This window comes from Barbatula barbatula (assembly GCF_947034865.1).
Source record: "Barbatula barbatula genome assembly, chromosome: 5".
Classification (NCBI taxonomy): Eukaryota; Metazoa; Chordata; class Actinopteri; order Cypriniformes; family Nemacheilidae; genus Barbatula; species Barbatula barbatula.
In genome coordinates this window covers 5,711,116-5,730,072 of record NC_136769.1, presented here as the reverse complement: position 1 = coordinate 5,730,072, position 18,957 = coordinate 5,711,116, and the positions used below count along the sequence as shown (strand labels likewise).

General features: G+C 42.4%; 1 protein-coding gene across 1 annotated transcript; it reads left to right on the top strand.

The window, feature by feature from the left end:
- Window positions 1-4,457: 4,457 nt before the first annotated feature.
- LOC306894876 (Fc receptor-like protein 5) lies at window positions 4,458-17,215 on the top strand (the record flags this gene model as incomplete). Its single annotated transcript, XM_079457713.1, has 13 exons — window positions 4,458-4,609; window positions 4,981-5,054; window positions 10,020-10,055; window positions 10,925-11,182; window positions 11,313-11,585; window positions 12,794-13,081; window positions 13,831-14,106; window positions 14,436-14,717; window positions 14,801-14,938; window positions 15,018-15,176; window positions 15,264-15,554; window positions 15,635-15,886; window positions 15,969-17,215. 13 exons carry the CDS (start codon window positions 4,458-4,460, stop codon window positions 16,115-16,117), a joined length of 2,628 nt encoding a protein of 875 aa, XP_079313839.1. The 3' UTR covers window positions 16,118-17,215.
- Window positions 17,216-18,957: the final 1,742 nt, after the last annotated feature.

Sequence of the window (18,957 nt, the reverse complement as noted above, 5' to 3'; positions counted from 1 at the left end):
AGACGGAGGCGATTCTGCCCCGCCGCGACCCGGCCGCCTATCGTCCGTCGAGGTCCCGCGCGGCGTCTGCTTCCCAGCAGCCCCGCCCCTCTCCGACTCAGACTCCGGCCCCAGCGCCCCCTGCACAGGCGGCCTCCCGGAGAAGGACGTCGAAGAGGAGAGCACCATCCCGTCACCAACCTCCGCGGAAGCAGAAGCGTTCCTGACGGGGTGAACCCAGGGAGATCGAGTTCACCGGGCCCGACCCTGGCAACTACATCGCTAGAGGGTCGGACTGGGACGGTGCCTGCCCCGTCCCAGCAACACCAGCCGGGTCCTTTTCAGGGCCTGGCGCCCACATTCTCACAGAAAGAGCTTTCTCTCTCCCTGGGTCTTCTTCACAGCCGCTCTCACCCTCCGCAGGACGGTGTTCGGCAACCCCACGTTGTGTTTCGGCGAGACACACGGTTGGGTATACTCTCAGTGGCCACCAGCACCCTCAGTCAGACGGTGCGGTATGCCGCGATATCGCCCGACAGGCACCTCGGCAGAGCCGCTCTCCTCCCCGGGGTCCCCCCCCGCGTCGAGGGAGCCGTACTGCCAGCCATCGAACCACCCCCCACGGGGGCAATGAATCAGATCGAACCTCTGGTCCCCCTGTCTCGGTACCTGGGAGCCTGGTTGGCTCTTCCCAGACCGGCACGGTGGCTAGAGCGAACGATCCGTCTCGGCTATGCGATTCAGTTCGCCAAGCGCAAGTTTCGGGGCGTCCTCTTCACATCAGTGGGAGTAGATGCTACCGTGCTTCGGGCCGAGGTCGCTACCCTTCTGGCGAAGGGGGCGGTCGAGCTCGTCCCTCTGGCCGAGATGTACTCCGGGTTTTACAGCCCGTATTTCATTGTCCCCAAGAAAAGTGGCGGGCTGCGCCCCATCTTGGACCTGCGTACCCTGAACAAGCACCTACACAAGCTGCCGTTCAGGATGCTAACGCAGAAGCGCATTCTGACGTCCGTCAGGCGTCAGGATTGGTTCATGGCGATCGACCTGAAGGACGCGTACTTCCATGTGTCCGTCCTCCCTCGTCACCGGCCGTTCCTGCGGTTCGCTTTCGAGGGACAGGCATATCAGTACCGCGTCCTCCCATTTGGTCTGTCCCTGTCTCACAGGGACCTGGTGCTCCGGCACCTAGACCATTTGGGGTTACAGGTCAACCGAGAGAAGAGCAAGCTCTCCCCTGTGCAGAGCATCCTCTTCCTCGGTATGGAACTCGACTCTGTCTCCATGACTGCACGTCTTTCTTCCGAGCGTGCCCAGTCAGTGCTGACCTGCCTGAGGAACTTCAGGCAGCAGCCAGCGGTCCCGCTGAAGCTTTTTCAGAGGCTCCTGGGACACATGGCGTCCTCGGCGGGGGTGGTCCCCCTCGGGTTGATGCACATGAGACCGCTACAGCACTGGCTACAGAGCAGAGTTCCTTGGAGTGCGTGGCACACCGGCAACAGGCGCGTCGCGATCACGCCCTTCTGCCGGCGCACCCTAACCCCATGGTCTTCAATGACCTTTCTGCGGACAGGGGTCCCTCTTGGGCAGGTTTCGGGGCGCGTCGTGGTGACGACAGACGCCTCCCTGCAGGGTTGGGGTGCTGTGTGCAACGGGCACGCAGTGTCGGGTCTCTGGACGGGCCCCCGCCTGCGCTGGCATATCAATCGCCTAGAGTTGTTGGCGGTGCTGCTTGCACTGAGGAGGTTCCTTCCCCTCGTGCAGGACAAGCACGTGCTGGTCCGGTCGGACAGCATGACTGCCGTGGCATATATCAACCGACAGGGTGGTATTCGTTCACGGCAGCTATCGCAACTCGCCCGACGCCTCCTCCTGTGGAGCCAGCAGGTGACCAAGTCTCTGTTAGCCACGCACATCCCGGGCGACCTGAACCAGACAGCCGATGCGCTCTCTCGTCAGTCGACGCCCCGCGGAGAGTGGCGGCTCCACCCCCGCGCAGTCCAGCTCATTTGGGTGCAGTTCGGGCAGGCACAGGTGGACCTGTTCGCCTCCCTGGACACCACCCATTGCCCGCTTTGGTACTCCCTGACCGAGGGCCCCCTCGGCACGGATGCCCTGGCGCACAGCTGGCCGCGGGACAAGCGGAAGTACGTCTTCCCCCCAGTGAGCCTCATTGCACACGTCTTGTGCAAAGTCAGGGAAGAGGAGCATCAAGTGCTACTAGTTGCGCCTTACTGGCCCGACCGGACTTGGTTCTCGGAGCTAATGCTCCTGACGACAACTCCCCCCTGGCCGATTCCCCTGACGAAGGACTTCCTTTCTCAGGGGAAGGGCACGTTGTGGCATCCGAGACCAGACCTCTGGAACCTCCATGTCTGGCCCCTGGACGGGACGAGGAGATCCTGAGTGGTCTACCCCCAGCGGTGGTAGAGACCATTGTTCAGGCTAGGGCCCCAGCCACGAGGCGGTTATACGCTTTTAAGTGGCGCCTCTTCTCGTCCTGGTGTTCTTCTCGTGGAGAAGACCCACGGATATGCTCGATCGGGAGCGTGCTGTCCTTCCTGCAGTCGAGACTCGAGAACAATCTCTCCCCTTCCACGCTGAAAGTGTATGTAGCCGCAATTGCCGCTCATCACAGACCAGTTAGTGGGAAGTCTCTGGGACAGCACGACCTGGTCATTAGGTTCCTGAGGGGCGCGAGAAGGCTGAATCCGGCCCCTCCGCGCTCCGTTCCCTCTTGGGACCTCAATGTGGTCCTGGCGGGCCTCCAGAGGCCCCCCGTCGAGCCCCTCGGAGATGCCGCTCTTTCTCATCTTTCGATGAAGACGGCTCTCCTAGTGGCGCTCGCCAAGAGGGTAGGGGACCTACATGCATTTTTCGTGGCCACGGATTGCCTAGAGTTCGGGCCTGGTCAATCTCACGTTATCCTGAGACCCCGGCCGGGCTACGTGCCCAAAGTTCCCACCACTCCCTTTCGGGACCAGGTGGTGAACCTGCAGGCGCTCCCTTCTGGGGAGGAAGACCCAACCCCTTCTGTGTTGTGTCCAGTGCGCGCGCTGCGCCTCTGCCTGGACCGCACGCAGAGCCTCTGGAGCTCTGAGCAGCTTTTTTGTCTGTTTTGGGAGGTCAGCACAAGGGAGGGCTGTCTCCAAACAGAGGTTGGCGCACTGGATCGTGGACGCCATCAATGGCTTACCGATCACAGGATCTCCCGTGCCCGCTTGCAGTGAGGGCACACTCCACCAGGGGTGTGGCCTCCTCGTGGGCACTGGCTCAGAGCGCCCCTCTGGCAGACGTATGTAGAGCTGCGGGTTGGGCTACGCCCGGCACCTTCGCGAGGTTCTACAGCCTCCGCGTGGAACCGGTATCAGCCAGAGTCTTACGAAGCACCGCCAGGTAAGTCCGGCAGCCGGTGGGCGTACGCCTGCGATAGCACTCCTCCATAGGTGAGACGTGGTGCTATCCAGCCTCCCCTCTTCCCCCCACGTGGGCGAAGAGTAGGCATTCCATCCATCACTAAGCACTCCTCGGCGGCGGGCTCGGCGGAGCAGCCCTGCCTCCCTTGGCCTGTTCTGAGCTCTAGCAGTGGCTCAGACAAGGCCTAGTGCTCCACACGTAGTAACCCCCCCACAGGGCGGTTCCGTCTGTTGTCTTCTCATGAATGGCTCTCAATCGATGGCCCATGACCTCTCCCAGGGGTACTTCACCTGCTCGCGACACCATCTCGTGTCTGCATGTCTCCCACGTGCTCTCCCCTATCCGGTGAGACCGTGTGTGAATCTCCACTAAGCTCCTCCCTGCGGTAGGAAGTGGTCTCCGTAGCGCGTTCCCTCAGGGGGGAATGACGCTTCCCAGTGGCCTTACGGTGCCGGGCGGCTTCTCGCTGTTAAGAGAACTAGGCCGCCGTCCGTGACGGCCGGTGGAAGGGGCTCCCATCTTTTTTGAAAGCTCTGGACTCCTTCCCTTCCGCTGGAAGGTTGCAATTCATGCTTAGCGCTCACGTCTGACATGCCCAGGCCAGTCAGCGTCGCTTCGCGAGGAATTGTGACGCGGCACAGCGCTGTGGCGTTTTCCGAGGAACCCCATTCTGTCGACACAACGTCGAGAGACCGACAGAAAGGGAACGTCTCGGTTACGTATGTAACCTCCGTTCCCTGATGGAGGGAACGAGACGTTGTGTCCTTCATGCCACAACACTGGCCGCCCGCTGCAGCAGTCGGGGCAAGATCCTCAGGCTCCTCAGCACAAAAGGTGAATGAATGCGGCACGCCGGCTCCCTTTTATACCCGGATATCCGGGGGCGGAGTCCGGCATGCAAATTTCATTCGCCAATTTTCATTGGCCTGTTCAAGTCAGTCAGAGAAGGTAGGTTCTCAAGTCAAACCCCATTCTGTCGACACAACGTCTCGTTCCCTCCATCAGGGAACGGAGGTTACATACGTAACCGAGACGTTCTTGCATGGCCAGCATACTCACCAGACATGTCACCCATTGAGCATGTTTGGGATGCTCTGGATCGGCGGATACGACCATGTGTTCCAGTTCCTGCCAATATTCAGGCACTTCACACAGCCATTGAAGAGGAGCGGACCAACATTTCACCGGCCACAGTCAACAACCTGATCAACTCTATGTGAAGGAGATGTGTTGCACTGCATGAGGCAAATGGTCACAGCAGATACTAAAGTGTTGTGTTTATAATGTTGTTTGTTGTATCTTGAGGTTTCTTGTCAGACCACAAAAGTTTAGCATAAAACACGTATGATGTTCAGATGAGACGTGTTAACCGCTAGTTGTGAGCGTCATTTCACACTGAAGATGCAGCAGTTTGATATTTATAGACATGTTCATCTGTTTATAGACATGTTCATCTGTTTTTTTATACTTCCTCTTTCTGTATCTTTGCCTCTTAGTTATATATTAAGTGTATTATAAATAGATTTGTGTTTGTCAAATAAACATCTGAATAATAACAGTGACTTCTGAAATGTGATTTTTGTGAAGTATTTCACTAAATCTGCAGAAGCACATCATCTCCACACAAACCATCAAAGCATCAGAACTCACTTTCATAAAATGTGAGATGAATGAAACTTCCTGGAAGTGTTGAGCTGGTTGCTGTGATGTTCTCAGCTGTTGCTCACTGAGTCTGTCAGTAGAAGACTCCAGATGTTATTCTGATGTTCAGATATAGCTCATCTTCACAGGTACATGTGTAGCCCATCATTGACCCTCAGCACCATCAGTGTATTTCACATGACTGAATGAGGTTTTGGTTTGTTCTATTTCTGTTCTGTTGTATTAAGCTGTGTGTGTTCAAGAGAGCAGTTGTTCACAAATCTTTACTAATATTATTACTATCAACATTATTATGTGCAGTTAATGACACATTAATGATTTACTCCATTTGACACTGCAAACACACATTGGTGTAGAAATACATGGATGTCAGTTTGACGTTGATCTTTTTTCTCTCTATGGCATTGATGTGGTTCATGGTGTTATAGAGGAAGTGTTTGAGTGTTTAACAGTGTGTTTGTTGAAGTGTGTCATCAGTAGATCAGTATGGAGCTCAGTTCTCTTCTTCTAGTGCTCTGTGAGTATTATCTTCTTCTCTCTGTGTGTTTCACTGATCATCACTTACTGTCACAGTCATGTACAACATCAAGTCATTTAGTTTTCCTGTATTTTTCAGCATTTTTTCATGTTGAGTTAAATCTTTATCTCATAATATATGAGTGAATGACATCAGTAAGAGTTCAGATGTTGTGTGTGTTTGTACATTTATCTTCATGAGGACTAGGAAAGTAACTTGAGGACATTTTGTCCGGTCCTCACTTTCTGAGACCCTTTAAAGGGCTGTTTGAGGGTCAAAACTAGGTCTGGTTTTGGGTAAAGGTCAGACACTTAGTTCTGATGGTTTGGTGGTGTGTGTGAAACATAAAAGCATCTGCTGTGTTTTAGCTGAATGAGGGAGACTGGTGTGTTACTTCAGTTTGATGATGTTTGTATTTTTCTTCATTCATGTTGTCCATCAAACATTTGTCAGATTTATAGTATAGATTTGTAGTTGCACACATCGTAATGAAAGAGTGCAGATAGGGGCAGTGGTGGACAGTAACAAAGTAAATGTAATTCTTTGCTGTACTTAAGTAGTTTTTTTGTGTATCTGTACTGTACTCAAGTATTTCAATATAGGGAGACTTTTACTTTAACTCCACTACAAAAATCAGTCGTTCCTTTTTATTTATGAGTCAGTAAAAACTTAACTGGTAAAACGAGCCAATCACAGAACATCGCGTTTGTTTTGCCCCTGTTGTCGCCTTGGTAACGTTATCTACGTACGATTCAACATCACATCAGATTCAGTGCAACTGTCTGCAACAGAATAACATTTTGACTGCCAATGTCATCATGGAAGAAACTACAGAATCTAGCTTGCCACAACACGTGAAGAACGAGTCTTTCATTTTAAGTGTTTTCTCTGAGTGGAAAGAATGGGAGAGGAGGAATACACCCGCCTCATTTATCAGGAATGAAGATGGGCTAAATACTTCATGATTGTGGTGATGCGATCGCACGATCTACCCATGTTTGAGGAAATGGTACGGTCCAGGGGTATAAAGGTAGATAGGACTGGCATGCCACACAGGTGTGTCCTATAGGGCTTCGGGAAGTACCGTTATTTCCGGTGGGTTGGGCTACGCGTCCAAGAGGTAAGATCTACCAGTGGCAGTTAAATCGTTATTGTCGAACAGGGTAAATGGAGATGCATTTAAATTTCAGTGTGGTTGAGGAGTACTGCGGGCATTTGTGAATGGCTGTGTATTTTCGTGAGCCATAAATCCGCGTCAAGTGTGTGGTGCATTACGGGTCATTGGCTGCAGGTGTGTTACTCAATTTTCACGTATGAGGTTGTGGGAATGTATTTTCCCTCTAAATTCATTTGTTGTTATATTTCTGCAGTGACTTGGGGTGTTGGAGGTGTTGCAGCAGGCTGAGCCGATGCCAGTTCGCAGGCTGATGCCGGCGCTATTTGGGGCTGTGATTCTCCCTTATGGAGTAGCGCTATCGTACCTGCATGTATAATGACTGCCAGAACTGGAGTGTTTCCGAAATAGACAAGTGTCACTACTGTTCGCACTGATTCACCCAACTTACCGTTCTTTGCCATCTTACGGTGTAGCAGATACATGAAGTTGATTGTTCCGGACCGAAATGGACAGTTCGTAGAGACTCACGTGATTTCCCTTTCGCTCTTTCTTTTGTTGGCGTGCCTGGGACAGTGTCTTTGTCCCGGGTTGGTGCAGAGGACTATTCCCATTTAGCTGGCATACATCTAGTGCATAATAGCCATTTGTGTCTGTCGACGTGCTTCGGTGACGCGTTTTGCGTGTCTATAGGCACGACATCGAACTCTCTCTCTCTTGGAGGACTGAGAGGGGTGATTACCGGACTAGAGGATGATACGCGAGTAATTCGTATCAATGTTATTTGGGGTTAATTCGTTTTGTTTAGTGATTTTGGTTTCATTTGTTTTGTTTAAATTGATTTTTTGTTTAATTCGTTTTGTTTAAAGTGATTTTGTTTCAATTCGTTTTGCTTCGTGATTTTGGTTTAATTCGTTTTGTTTAAAGTGATTTTGTTTCAATTCATTTTGCTTCGTGATTTTGGTTTAATTCGTTCTGTTTAAAGTAATTTGTTTGATTTGTGTTGAGTTTATTAATTTTCTTTTCGTTCCAGAGTTGGGGAATTGGTCGTGGCCGAGATCCTCTGTGCTGTGGTTGATTGGTTTGCAGTGCTCACAACAGGGAAAACATTTGGCGTGTGGTGACGTGAGTGAGCACAACGGTTGTTGGATCAATCGGACGACCTTCCCCAATTCTGGGTTGGATGATTTATGTGATGTGTGCGTGCTTGGTATGGTTATGACGGCTTGTGTCTTTTAATGCTTTAAATTAAACTTGATCTTGTATTTTAGATTGCGTGTGAAATAAATTGTTTGCCATCTTCCCTTTTCGTCTGCTACCTGTCTCAGCCAATAATGAACCTGTGAGCTTTTGGTATTCTCTCAATTTCGGGTCCCCGGACCTATCGGGGTGGCGTAGTCGGCTCGTGCTTTGATTGATCCCCCTTATGCCATCGCCACATAACCAACAGTCTGATTTCAAGAATTCAAGTTGGAGAAATGTCTAACTTAGTGAGAATGAACTGTAATACGGTTCAGTGAATCCACTTAGATTAGTACATACTTGTTTTTACGATCCTTTTGTCCCATTGCAAGTTTAAGTTGAAATAATAACTTGGATTAGTGTTACAAATAAATGTTAAACCGAAACTGCTCTCAAGTCCTGTTATTTAATTTTGTCTTCAAGGTTTTGGGTTTATGAAAATCAGTGTCTGTCTGACTAATGAATGTCATTTTATTAATAGATTGGTGTGCCAAGAGTGACATTAGAGTCTTCACAAGCAAGCAAGAGTCTTGTGACAAAAATGATAATAGGACATTATAGCCATAAAAACAAATCATAGTACTTGGATACCTGAGTACATTTAATGGCAAATACTTTAGTACTTTTACTCAAGAGAAAGTTTAAAGGCAGCACTTCTACTTTTACTTGATTAATATTTTACCTTGGGTATCTCTACTTTTACTTAAGTACATGGTTTGTGTACTTCGTCCACCACTGCAGAGGGGTCATTGTTGGATATATCAACTACAAATAGATGTAAAGAGTTTCACAAACATTAGGGCTGATCATTGGTAAAAAGACATAAATGATGATAAATACATCCAGACCTCAGAGACAAATACAGAAGACAAAACTACAAGTAGAACTGGTTCATACGTGCAACAGCAAGTGATGTGCAGGAGAGAAAAATGAAGGATAAAACAAACAAGCAGATAAACATATAACATGCTGCTAGACCTTTGTTGACCAAATCCTCATTATCATCCTGCATTTGTCTATTTTTCTACAAATCTATTTGTCTTCATATTTCATGCATCTGATTTCTCAAATTGTCTACTTGCATATGGTTGCCATGTTGGATTAAGCGAGTGTGGGCATCCATTCTTCCTGTTCACGTCTATACACAGACTCACAGTAAATACAGTCCTGTCAAGAGCAGACTAAAAGAGTAAATATATAATGTTATTCCAACAACATTAGGATTAAGCAACGTAAAAGTTTGACGCGATGACGGTATTGAATCAATACAATAGTCATGTTTATAAGTGTAATGGTGTTTCATACCAGTCTGTAAAAACAAGTGTTGCCATATCACCGTCTTCTTTCAGTAAAACCACAATAAACTCATATTCAATGCTCATACTTCTTATAGAAAAGTCCATTTTAATATTTGTAATTATGTAGTTTTAAATCAGTGTGGTTTCATGTCATAAGGTAAAGAAATAACAGTAGTTTAGTCGTAGTCTCTGGTTAGTGAATATATTGCTCATCTCTGTGTGAATTTACTCGACGCACAAACACTGTTTTATGTGTAAAAGATCGCCGTTACAACCGGAAGTAAAGATGCCCACTGGGGTCCCCAAAGTTTTCTGGCGCCATCTTGTGGACCAAGTCTGTTACTTTTGTATTTGTATCACAAGAATCTGTGATCTTTTCATAAACCGTTAAATGACTCAAATTCAGATGAATGAATCTACAGTCATTCAGATTTAGATGATCGGCACAACAATCTGCAAAAGAAAATGAGTCGTCATGAGCAAAGACAAATGTTTTATATTGTTGAAAGTATTTTATTGTTCTCTATGTGTTTGTTTTCCTGGCTGATGATGTTTGACTTTATACTGACATCTATCTGTGCGGCTGCAGCGTCACACAACAGAAGAAATTGTGGATTATTTTTGTCATTGAAGCAACAATCTATTATTTAGCTGCTCATGTGTCTCTCAACATGGTGATTTTAGGAAGAATCTTCAGCTCTGTGTGTCAAATAAAATAACTTTGTTTTATTATGTATCAGCTCCATGTTTAGGTTTAAACTGAAACAAGTTTTTTTCTCTTTTTTCTTTACAGTGCTGATTTCAGCGATCGACTCTGAAGAAACTGAAGGTGAGTCACTTTGTTTTATTGATCACATCACATACAATATTCATGATCTGAGAGCTGATATATAAAAATGATCTTTTGTGAAGCACAAGATTGACCACCATTAGGGAAATCATTCATAAATCCATTCTCATAGCCAACATTAATGCTTTCAGATGAATGGGGAAGAACGATTATAAAAGTATAACTTTCAAAATGTCTGCAAGTGTGTGATGTCTAGTTTTGTTTAATCTGTTGAGATGTTAAAAGTCGTGTAGTGTATTCCAGCCTTAAGTTTACTTATGATTTACCAATGAGACCAACAAGATCTTTTTAAAACACTTGCTCACATCTCAATGATGTAAACGTTTAAAATCATGTGTTAGAATCAGGAAAGGCCGGCGGATCACAATCCTCAGACATCAATGGTGCAGATACAAAGATATCTTCAGCTGAGTGTGTTTATCATTACACTGGGCTTTGACAATAAAAACTCTCAGATGATCCGGGGCCAGTCTGAATGATCCTCAGGACAGCAGATGAAAGTTTATCATTTGTGTGTTTTATTACTGATTCAAGTGACGTGAAAGAATTCAGTTCAGTTCTTGCTGTTAGAGAAGTTTATCTAAAGTGTTTACTCAGAAAGTCACATCACACAGTGCTTACATGATGAGTTAAAAACTTAAAAGGTCTTTTTTGACTTTATAGTGACATCTATCTGTGTGGAGTAACTGTAATATATGAGCAAGTTATTGGCAGATCACATCAGCCCTTTATATTCAGAATTCATTTTTTAATTGTTTATGAAATCAAATACATTTATGATCTGACAGTTAGAGCAACTCAAACTTGATGGAATATGTTCATAATTCCCAATGATTTTATATTAACAGATATAAAACCAACTCTGACTGTACAGCGACAGAGTTCTGTGTTCACTGGACACACAGTTATTCTGACCTGTGCAGTGGATCAGTTCACTGGATTGGAGATTCTCTTTCTCACACCCTCAAACCCTGAATACAGTGAAGCTTCAGGAACTAAAACAATCAGTTCTGTGAAAGTCTCTGATGGAGGAGAATACAAGTGCAGAGCCAGAAGAGGAAACTATTACACACAATACAGTGATCCAATAAGAGTGACAGTAGAGGGCAAGTATTATTACATTATTTACATTGAACATTGTTTGTTTCAGTTTTGTGATCTGTCAATCTGTGTTCATATAGAATATCACAGACATAATTTGACTTTATTTTGAGTGAATTGTTTGTTATTGTACAGAAAGACCAAAAGCTCAAGTGTCTGTACGGCCTGATCATCATTTATTCAGAGGAGAAACTGTCACTCTCACATGTGTCATCAACGGGAAAACATCAGTCACTAGCTGGCAGTACAGATGGTATACAGATTCAAACTATTATTACACCACCAATTATGAACAGAAATACACAATCAGTTCTGTTAGTGAGTCTGACGCAGGTAAATACACCTGTATAGGAGCAGAGATCAGAGGATACTCACACATCAGTGATGCAGTTACACTGACAGTATCAGGTGAGTGTTTATCTGTATTCAGTCATATTTTGCTCATTATGAAACATTTGATTCATTATAACTTTAGTTTATCAGGTTAGTTTCTTGAGATTATGATCATTTAAAATACAAAATAATATTTAAACAAAACATACACAATACATTCAACAAACATGAAATAACAGACAGATGTGAAAAACACAAACGTATAGTGATGAACAGTGTTGGATTTATAATATCTGCACAGCTATTGTTTTTTTATTGAAAAGAGAAAGGCGTCATTCTGTGTAGATAAATGAAATGTACAGCAGTGTTCTCTATTTCAGATCAAAATCATTACTGTCACACTGGGAAGAAGATCATAGTAGTAAATAAAATAAAACCTCAAATCAAAGTACTCTAGTAATTTCATTTATAATATTATAGACTCACTGGACACTTTATTAGGTACACCTTACTAGTACCGGGTTGGACCCCCTTTTGCCTTCAGAACTGCCTCAATCCTTCATGGCTCAAGGCCTCAAGGTTCGACGTGTTGTGCGTTCAGAGATGCTCTTCTGCAGACCTCTGTTGTAACGACTGGTTATTTCAGTTACTGTTGCCTTTCTATCAGCTCCAACCAGTCTGGCCATTCTCCTCTGACCTCTGGCATCCACAAGGCATTTGCGCACACAGAACTGACGCTCACTGGATATTTTCTCTTTTTCAGACCATTCTCTGTGAACCCTAGAGATGGTTGTGCGTGAAAATCCCCGTAGATCAGCAGTTTCTGAAATACTACCAGCCCGTCTGCACCAACAACCATGACACGTTCAAAGTCACTTAAATCACCTTTAAGTTCACGATTTGAAATGCAGCAGATCGTCTTGACCATGTCTACATGCCTAAATGCATTGAGTTGCTGCCATGTGATTGGCTGATTAACGACCAGTTGGACAAGTGTACCTAATAGAGTGACCAGCGAGTGTATATTGAAGTTAACAGTTTTATTGATGCTATATAAGCATTAAAGACTTTAAGGTTATCTTTCAAATGTTTTTAATGGCTTTTCACAGACAGAGTGACACATAAAGTACTGGAGCTTTTATAAAACACTTACCACATTATTACAATATAATAAACACAAATATTTAATACCGTTGCTCTAGACCAAACTGGAACGTTCCATTGATAATAATATGTTTGTGTGTATTAAAGCCCTATGAGTAAATATGACATTATCTTTACAGCTTTACCCAGAGCTACAGTGAGAGTAACACCAGACACATCTGTGTTCACTGGAGAGACAGTCACTCTGAAGTGTGAGATAGAAGAACAATACAGATCATTAAACTGGAGATATCTGTGGTATAAAGACAGAACTGAAGTTTATAAGACTCAACATTACACTGTAAACACAAACACTCTCACTATCAGTTCAGTTTCTCAATCTGATCAGAGTCAGTACTCGTGTGAAACAGAGAGACATGAACGACCAAAGACTTCATCAAGATCATCTGTTGATCTCATTGTGACGGGTGAGTTTAACATCATCTCATGTGTGTGTGTTAAAGAAACATTATGTCAGTGATCATGTTGTATCAGTGTTTTAGGAGGACCAGAAATATATGGTTTCATTTTCATGATTCATTCAGATTTATGGATATAAACAGTCTATGATAAAAGAGTTATTAAACCTTATTTACCCAGAGCTCCAGTGACTGAAACAACATTTATTGTGTTCTTATAGATTCATTAGTTTAATCTTATAGGTTACTAGATTAGTTTCTTGAGATTAAAATCTTTTTTGAGTCAAAAACAAAACATGACAATAAATTCAACACAAAACCAGAGACTGAAAATGACAAATGTGTTAAGAAGTTGGATCTTTCATATTATCAAAGCTATTTGTATCTTTTAAAATTCATATAGAAATCATGTGTTGAAAGATGAAATCTACTGTCCTGTACTTTTATAAATAAATGTAGTTTCTTTGCAGTAATAAGATGATCATAGTATATAAAACCCTTTATACCTGCAATACATGAGATCAAAAACAGTGATGTGTGAGAGAACAACAGACAGCTCCAGAGTTACAGATTAAAAAATGACTAAAAATATAAAAGTGGTTTACCCAAAAATATATTTAATACTTTACTTACCAGCATACAATACCAGTGACTTATTTTCTTCAGCTAAACAGAAATGAACAATTTGACATTACAATGTTGTAATTGTAAGCCATTACTGAATCTACAGCATCTGAATGTGTTTTATTCTCCTGCAGGATCAAAACCAAAAGCTGAACTCACATCAGATACTGAAGGATCTGTACTGACGGGAAACACAGTGACTCTGAAGTGTCTCATGAATCACTTCACTGGATGGAAGTTTTACTGGTATGAACACACACAGAACACTGAGAAGACGACAACAGATACAAACTCCTACACAATATACAAAGCTTCAGTTTCAGATGGAGGTCAGTTCTGGTGTAGAGCTGGAAGAGGGAATCCAGTCTATTACACAGACTACAGTGATGTGCTGTGGATCAATGTTACAGGTGAGATTTTGAGATGTCATGAGCTCAGACAGGTGTAGATATTTCATCTTTTCTATGGGTTGTAGTGTCTTAACTCCATGAATACATTTTCTGTCATTATTTGATGTCCCCTAACGCTGTTTCAAGCTTACTGTCATCCATGTAACACAAGACGAGAAATGTTAAAGAATGACTTCAGACGAACTGGAATTTATCAGCTGGACATTTTTCTTTGGATTTAGACTCTCGTTCATGTGTCAGTTTTATAACTCACTTTTTTGTCTGCTGGACAAATGCTTTTCCTCCTAAACATACAAATAAATAAATTATATTTTGTTATGTTTGTACAGAGAGTCCTAAAGCAGTTTTGAGCGTTGAGCCTGACAAACAGCTGTTCTCAGGAGAAACTGTCACTGTGAGATGTGACATACAGACTGAACAAGACACTGAGTGGACATACAGCTGGACTGTAGAGAAATATAACCACTGGAATACAGTCAACCAATGCAAAACACAAGAGTGTAAAATCACAGTTAACCATCAGCACAGCGATAACTACACGTGTGAAGGAAAGAGAGTAAATGGACAAAACTCTGAGAAGAGTGATGCTGTTACACTGACTGTATCATCATGTGAGTTTATATGTTTGTTCATCATCATTACTGTGAAGAGCTGAAGTGTCACATGTTATTCATGACAGATTTCTCACTTTCAGATCAACCCAAGACAGTTTTAAGAGTTTCTCCACAGCAGTGGCTGACTGAAGGAGATTCAGTGACTCTGATGTGTGAGGTTAACAGATCCTCTACAGGCTGGACATTCAGCTGGTTCACTAAACACAATCTTTCCTCAGGTAATACCATCTCAGTTAGTTATTTTCTATTGAATATTCCATCTTTAAACCTTAATGTGAAGCACATTTCTCTCTCCAGGTTATGATCTGGTGTCAGACAGCAGTGGAGGATCTAAAGGCAACTACACTGTGAGTTCTGCTGCTCTGAAGCACACAGGAGTTTATATGTGCCGAGCAGAGAGAGGAGATCCAGTCTATCACACACACCACAGCAACACACAACCACTGTGGATCACTGGTGACTTCAACACACACAACTAAACAACAACAAGCTCTTATATCCTTCATTTATTCATTCATCTATAAGCTGTGTTTTTCTTCTCAGGTGTTTCTTCTTCAGTGTCTCTGAACATCAGACCCAACAGAACTCAACACTTCTCATCTGAATCTCTCTCTCTGAGCTGTGAGGATCACAGGAACTCTACTGGATGGACAGTGAGAAGATACACAAACACACTGGAAACTTGTCCATCATCATCTTCATCATCATCGGTCAGATCTACAGGAACAGAATCTACATGTACAATCAGATCTCTCATCACGTCTGACACTGGAGTGTACTGGTGTGAGTCTGAATCTGGACACAAACTTCATCCTGTTAATATCTCAATACACGGTGAGTTTATAATTCTGTATTTATAAGCTTAACACAAAATATCACTATTATTACATTACATTTGTTCCTCTGTTGTGTAGACGGTGATGTGATTCTGGACAGTCCTGTTCATCCTGTGACTGAAGGAGATTCTCTGACTCTTCACTGTTTATATCGATATAAAAACCTGTCAAACCTCAGAGCTGAATTCTATAAAGATGGATCAGAGGTGCAGAATCAGACTACAGGAGACACGATGATCATCTCTACAGTCTCAAAGTCACATGAGGGTTTCTACTACTGTAAACACCCAGAGAGAGGAGCGTCTCTAAAGAGCTGGATCTCAGTCACAGGTGAGCGAGTCTGTCATGTGATGTGAGATGAGTTTGTTATAGTTCAGATGTTCTGCATGATAACATGTTCACACTTTTTCAGGTTTTCAGGAGGAGATGTCTGGTCTCAAGATGTTCAGTTTTCTGCTGGCAGTTTGTCCATATCTGTTAGTGACAGTCGTGCTGGTGTTCAAATGCTTCAGATTGAGAGATGAAACCAAATCTGATTTATCAGATCACACAAATAAGTAACACATGAAAACAACATCTTAATATATAAGAATAACATTTTTACATATATGTTTGTTGTTTCAGATGTTGCTTCTGGTTGTATTGATGTGACATGTGATTAAATGAACATAAATGTAATGATGTGATCTCAGATTAAATCAAAGACCAGCGGAGAAAAACACAACAGCACATTTACTAAAACTAACTATAAACAACTCAAAGCTTTATGTGCATCACAGTAAATGCTCGATAATCTCCGTTCTCTTATAGCAACAGACTTTGTGTCATTATTACCACTAGTTATATTTTTACTGTAAACTTTTCATACTGTGTAATATTCATGACAGTCATAACACTTGTTTTCAGCTCATATATTTAAGTGTCATGTGATAATGTGTAGATCTGATATCAGGTTCAGTAACAAAACCTGGATAGTAAAGAAAACAGGTTTGATTATTTTCACTGTATTGATCTGAGAAGTTTAAGAAAAACAGAAGCAACATTTAGTCAAATTAACTTTGCAAGTGGAAATGTTTTTTTCTGGTGTTGTGAGTCTTGTGTTAATACTTTTATATCGCTGGTGTGTTGCAGTAAAAGGTCAAATCAGTAAATTCAGGTGTTTTGTGCTATTGAAAGAGAGAGAAAGTGAGAGATGTGTTGCTTCAGATGTAATATGTCAGTGGGTTTCTATAAGGTTTGGGTGTAATATAGTAAAATCATGATGTTAATGTGATTTTAAAATCCCTGCATCTGTATAAGGTCCTCTTACTTTACTGTGTCTGTATCCCATTCCCAAAGGTCTGTGTGATTCCTAAGAGATCAACTAAATGATCTCTTGATGAGATTTATTATCATCTAACAACAGGTTCTACCCAAAGTACATTTGACTAAATCTTAAACTTTTATCTTCATTCCCAAATTATTTTAATGACATTAAGTATTACTGAAGATTATTTGTGTTACATATGAGTGAATAACTTTGTTATTCTGTAGACTATATGCAATAGTTATGTGTCTCTGTTTTGTGTTTCTGTTCATTAGAGTTAAGAAGCATTTTTATCACTATTTTGCTATTTTGCTTTGTGAAGTACACAATATTTTGTAATAAATATTTAACTTTATACAGTATTTCTGTAAGAAGTTGGTTGTTTTTCGCAAATATTTCTTAAATCACAGATTTTAAGATGATGTCATGTTTTACTGTAGCTCTAGCCTAGAACATTTCTTACGGTCACATTACTTGAGTTTATTCTCACCTTGATTTTTCTGAAATATATGAAGTTTCTCTTTAACCTATAAACTCCAAGAACTTAATGTGTTTCAATACAATTGTTTCACGAAGGAAGATATTTGGAAGAACGTCAGTAACCAAACAGATCTCATCCCCATTTATGTCCACATAGGTAAAATAAATACTATGGGAGTCAATGGGGAATGAGATCTGTTTGGTTACTGACATTCTTCCAAATATCTTCCTTTGTGTTTGGCTGAACCAAGACATTTAATCTGATTTAAAACAACCTGGGGTGAGTTAATGACGACAACATTTTCATTTTTGGGTGAACTGTTCCTTTAATTAAATGATGTGCAGAATTAAATACAGTCCAATAAATTAGTTGCATGGTTAACACAATGTTTCCATCCGGATTGTAAAGTAATAATGTAATAAAATAATAATATTTGACGTTGTTCTTCTTTAAAAGTTAAAGTAGTTGAATGGTCATAAAAGACTGAGATCCCTGAATCCTCATGTCTCATGGTGCTGTGCTCAAGAAAACACCACAACAGTTTACGAAGTAAAAACTAAAGGAATCCTTAACACAGACTTTACCAAAGTACCAAAGATGATCTGAAAGAGACTCATGAGCGCCACCTACAGGTGTAATGATGTAACATCACTGAATAAATCACTGAACCCTTCTGAAGAAATACTGTATATTTGGTATAAAGACTCTTGCACAACAAAAAACTTTTAGTTTTTAAATGTTTGAGTATTTCGATATTTATTTTTTCCCAGATGTAAAAGTATAAGCTACTCTTGTATTTACTATAGAAAAAACTCATCACGAAATATTATTTAAATACCTGAAAAACACAGGAACACATAGAATCTAGGAATATATATATATATTTTTCTTTATTTCATATTTCTTCCATCCTGATCTATTTACACTCCAGATCAGTAGGTGGCGGTAATGCTCCTTTGCCAAACCGCCATAAAACCCCAGAAGAAGATGAAGTACAGGTGTGCTGTTGAGATTGTGTACAGGAGCTAGGGGTCAGCTGTAAATGTAAATGTAAATGTAGCTATAAAAACTACACCAATTATATCACTACAGGTAGAAATGGGGGAAATATCATTAGAAATGAGAAGGTTACGGTTATTGGGCTAATTTACAAGGTCAAAGACAAGAGCATCCAACATTAGACACTTTAAAGCCTAGTTGGAAACGAAAGGAACATTTCAGATGGACAGTAATAGAGAAAGCAATATAACTTCAAATGAATCAGTTAAAAGTTAGTCCAACAGTACCGTTAGCAGTAATAAAGCCTTGGTTACTTTCAGATGCAATAGTAGATTTTAAATGATAAGAAAAGAAAAACAAGGAGATATACACAAATGCATCAAACAGTATAGATATTAAGATATTGTTCCAGAGTTTCAGATTTCAATAAGGAAAATGATCAGTGAAGAGTTATCTGTTTATACAGGGGAAATGATTATTATCATTAATATTAGCAATATAGTGGATAGATGAGATAAGACCTTTGAAATCAGTTGTTTGTTCCGACTCAAGTTCATCAATGGCTAGCTTACAATACAGTCATTCGGAAAGTAGACCAGACATTTTAATAGAAAT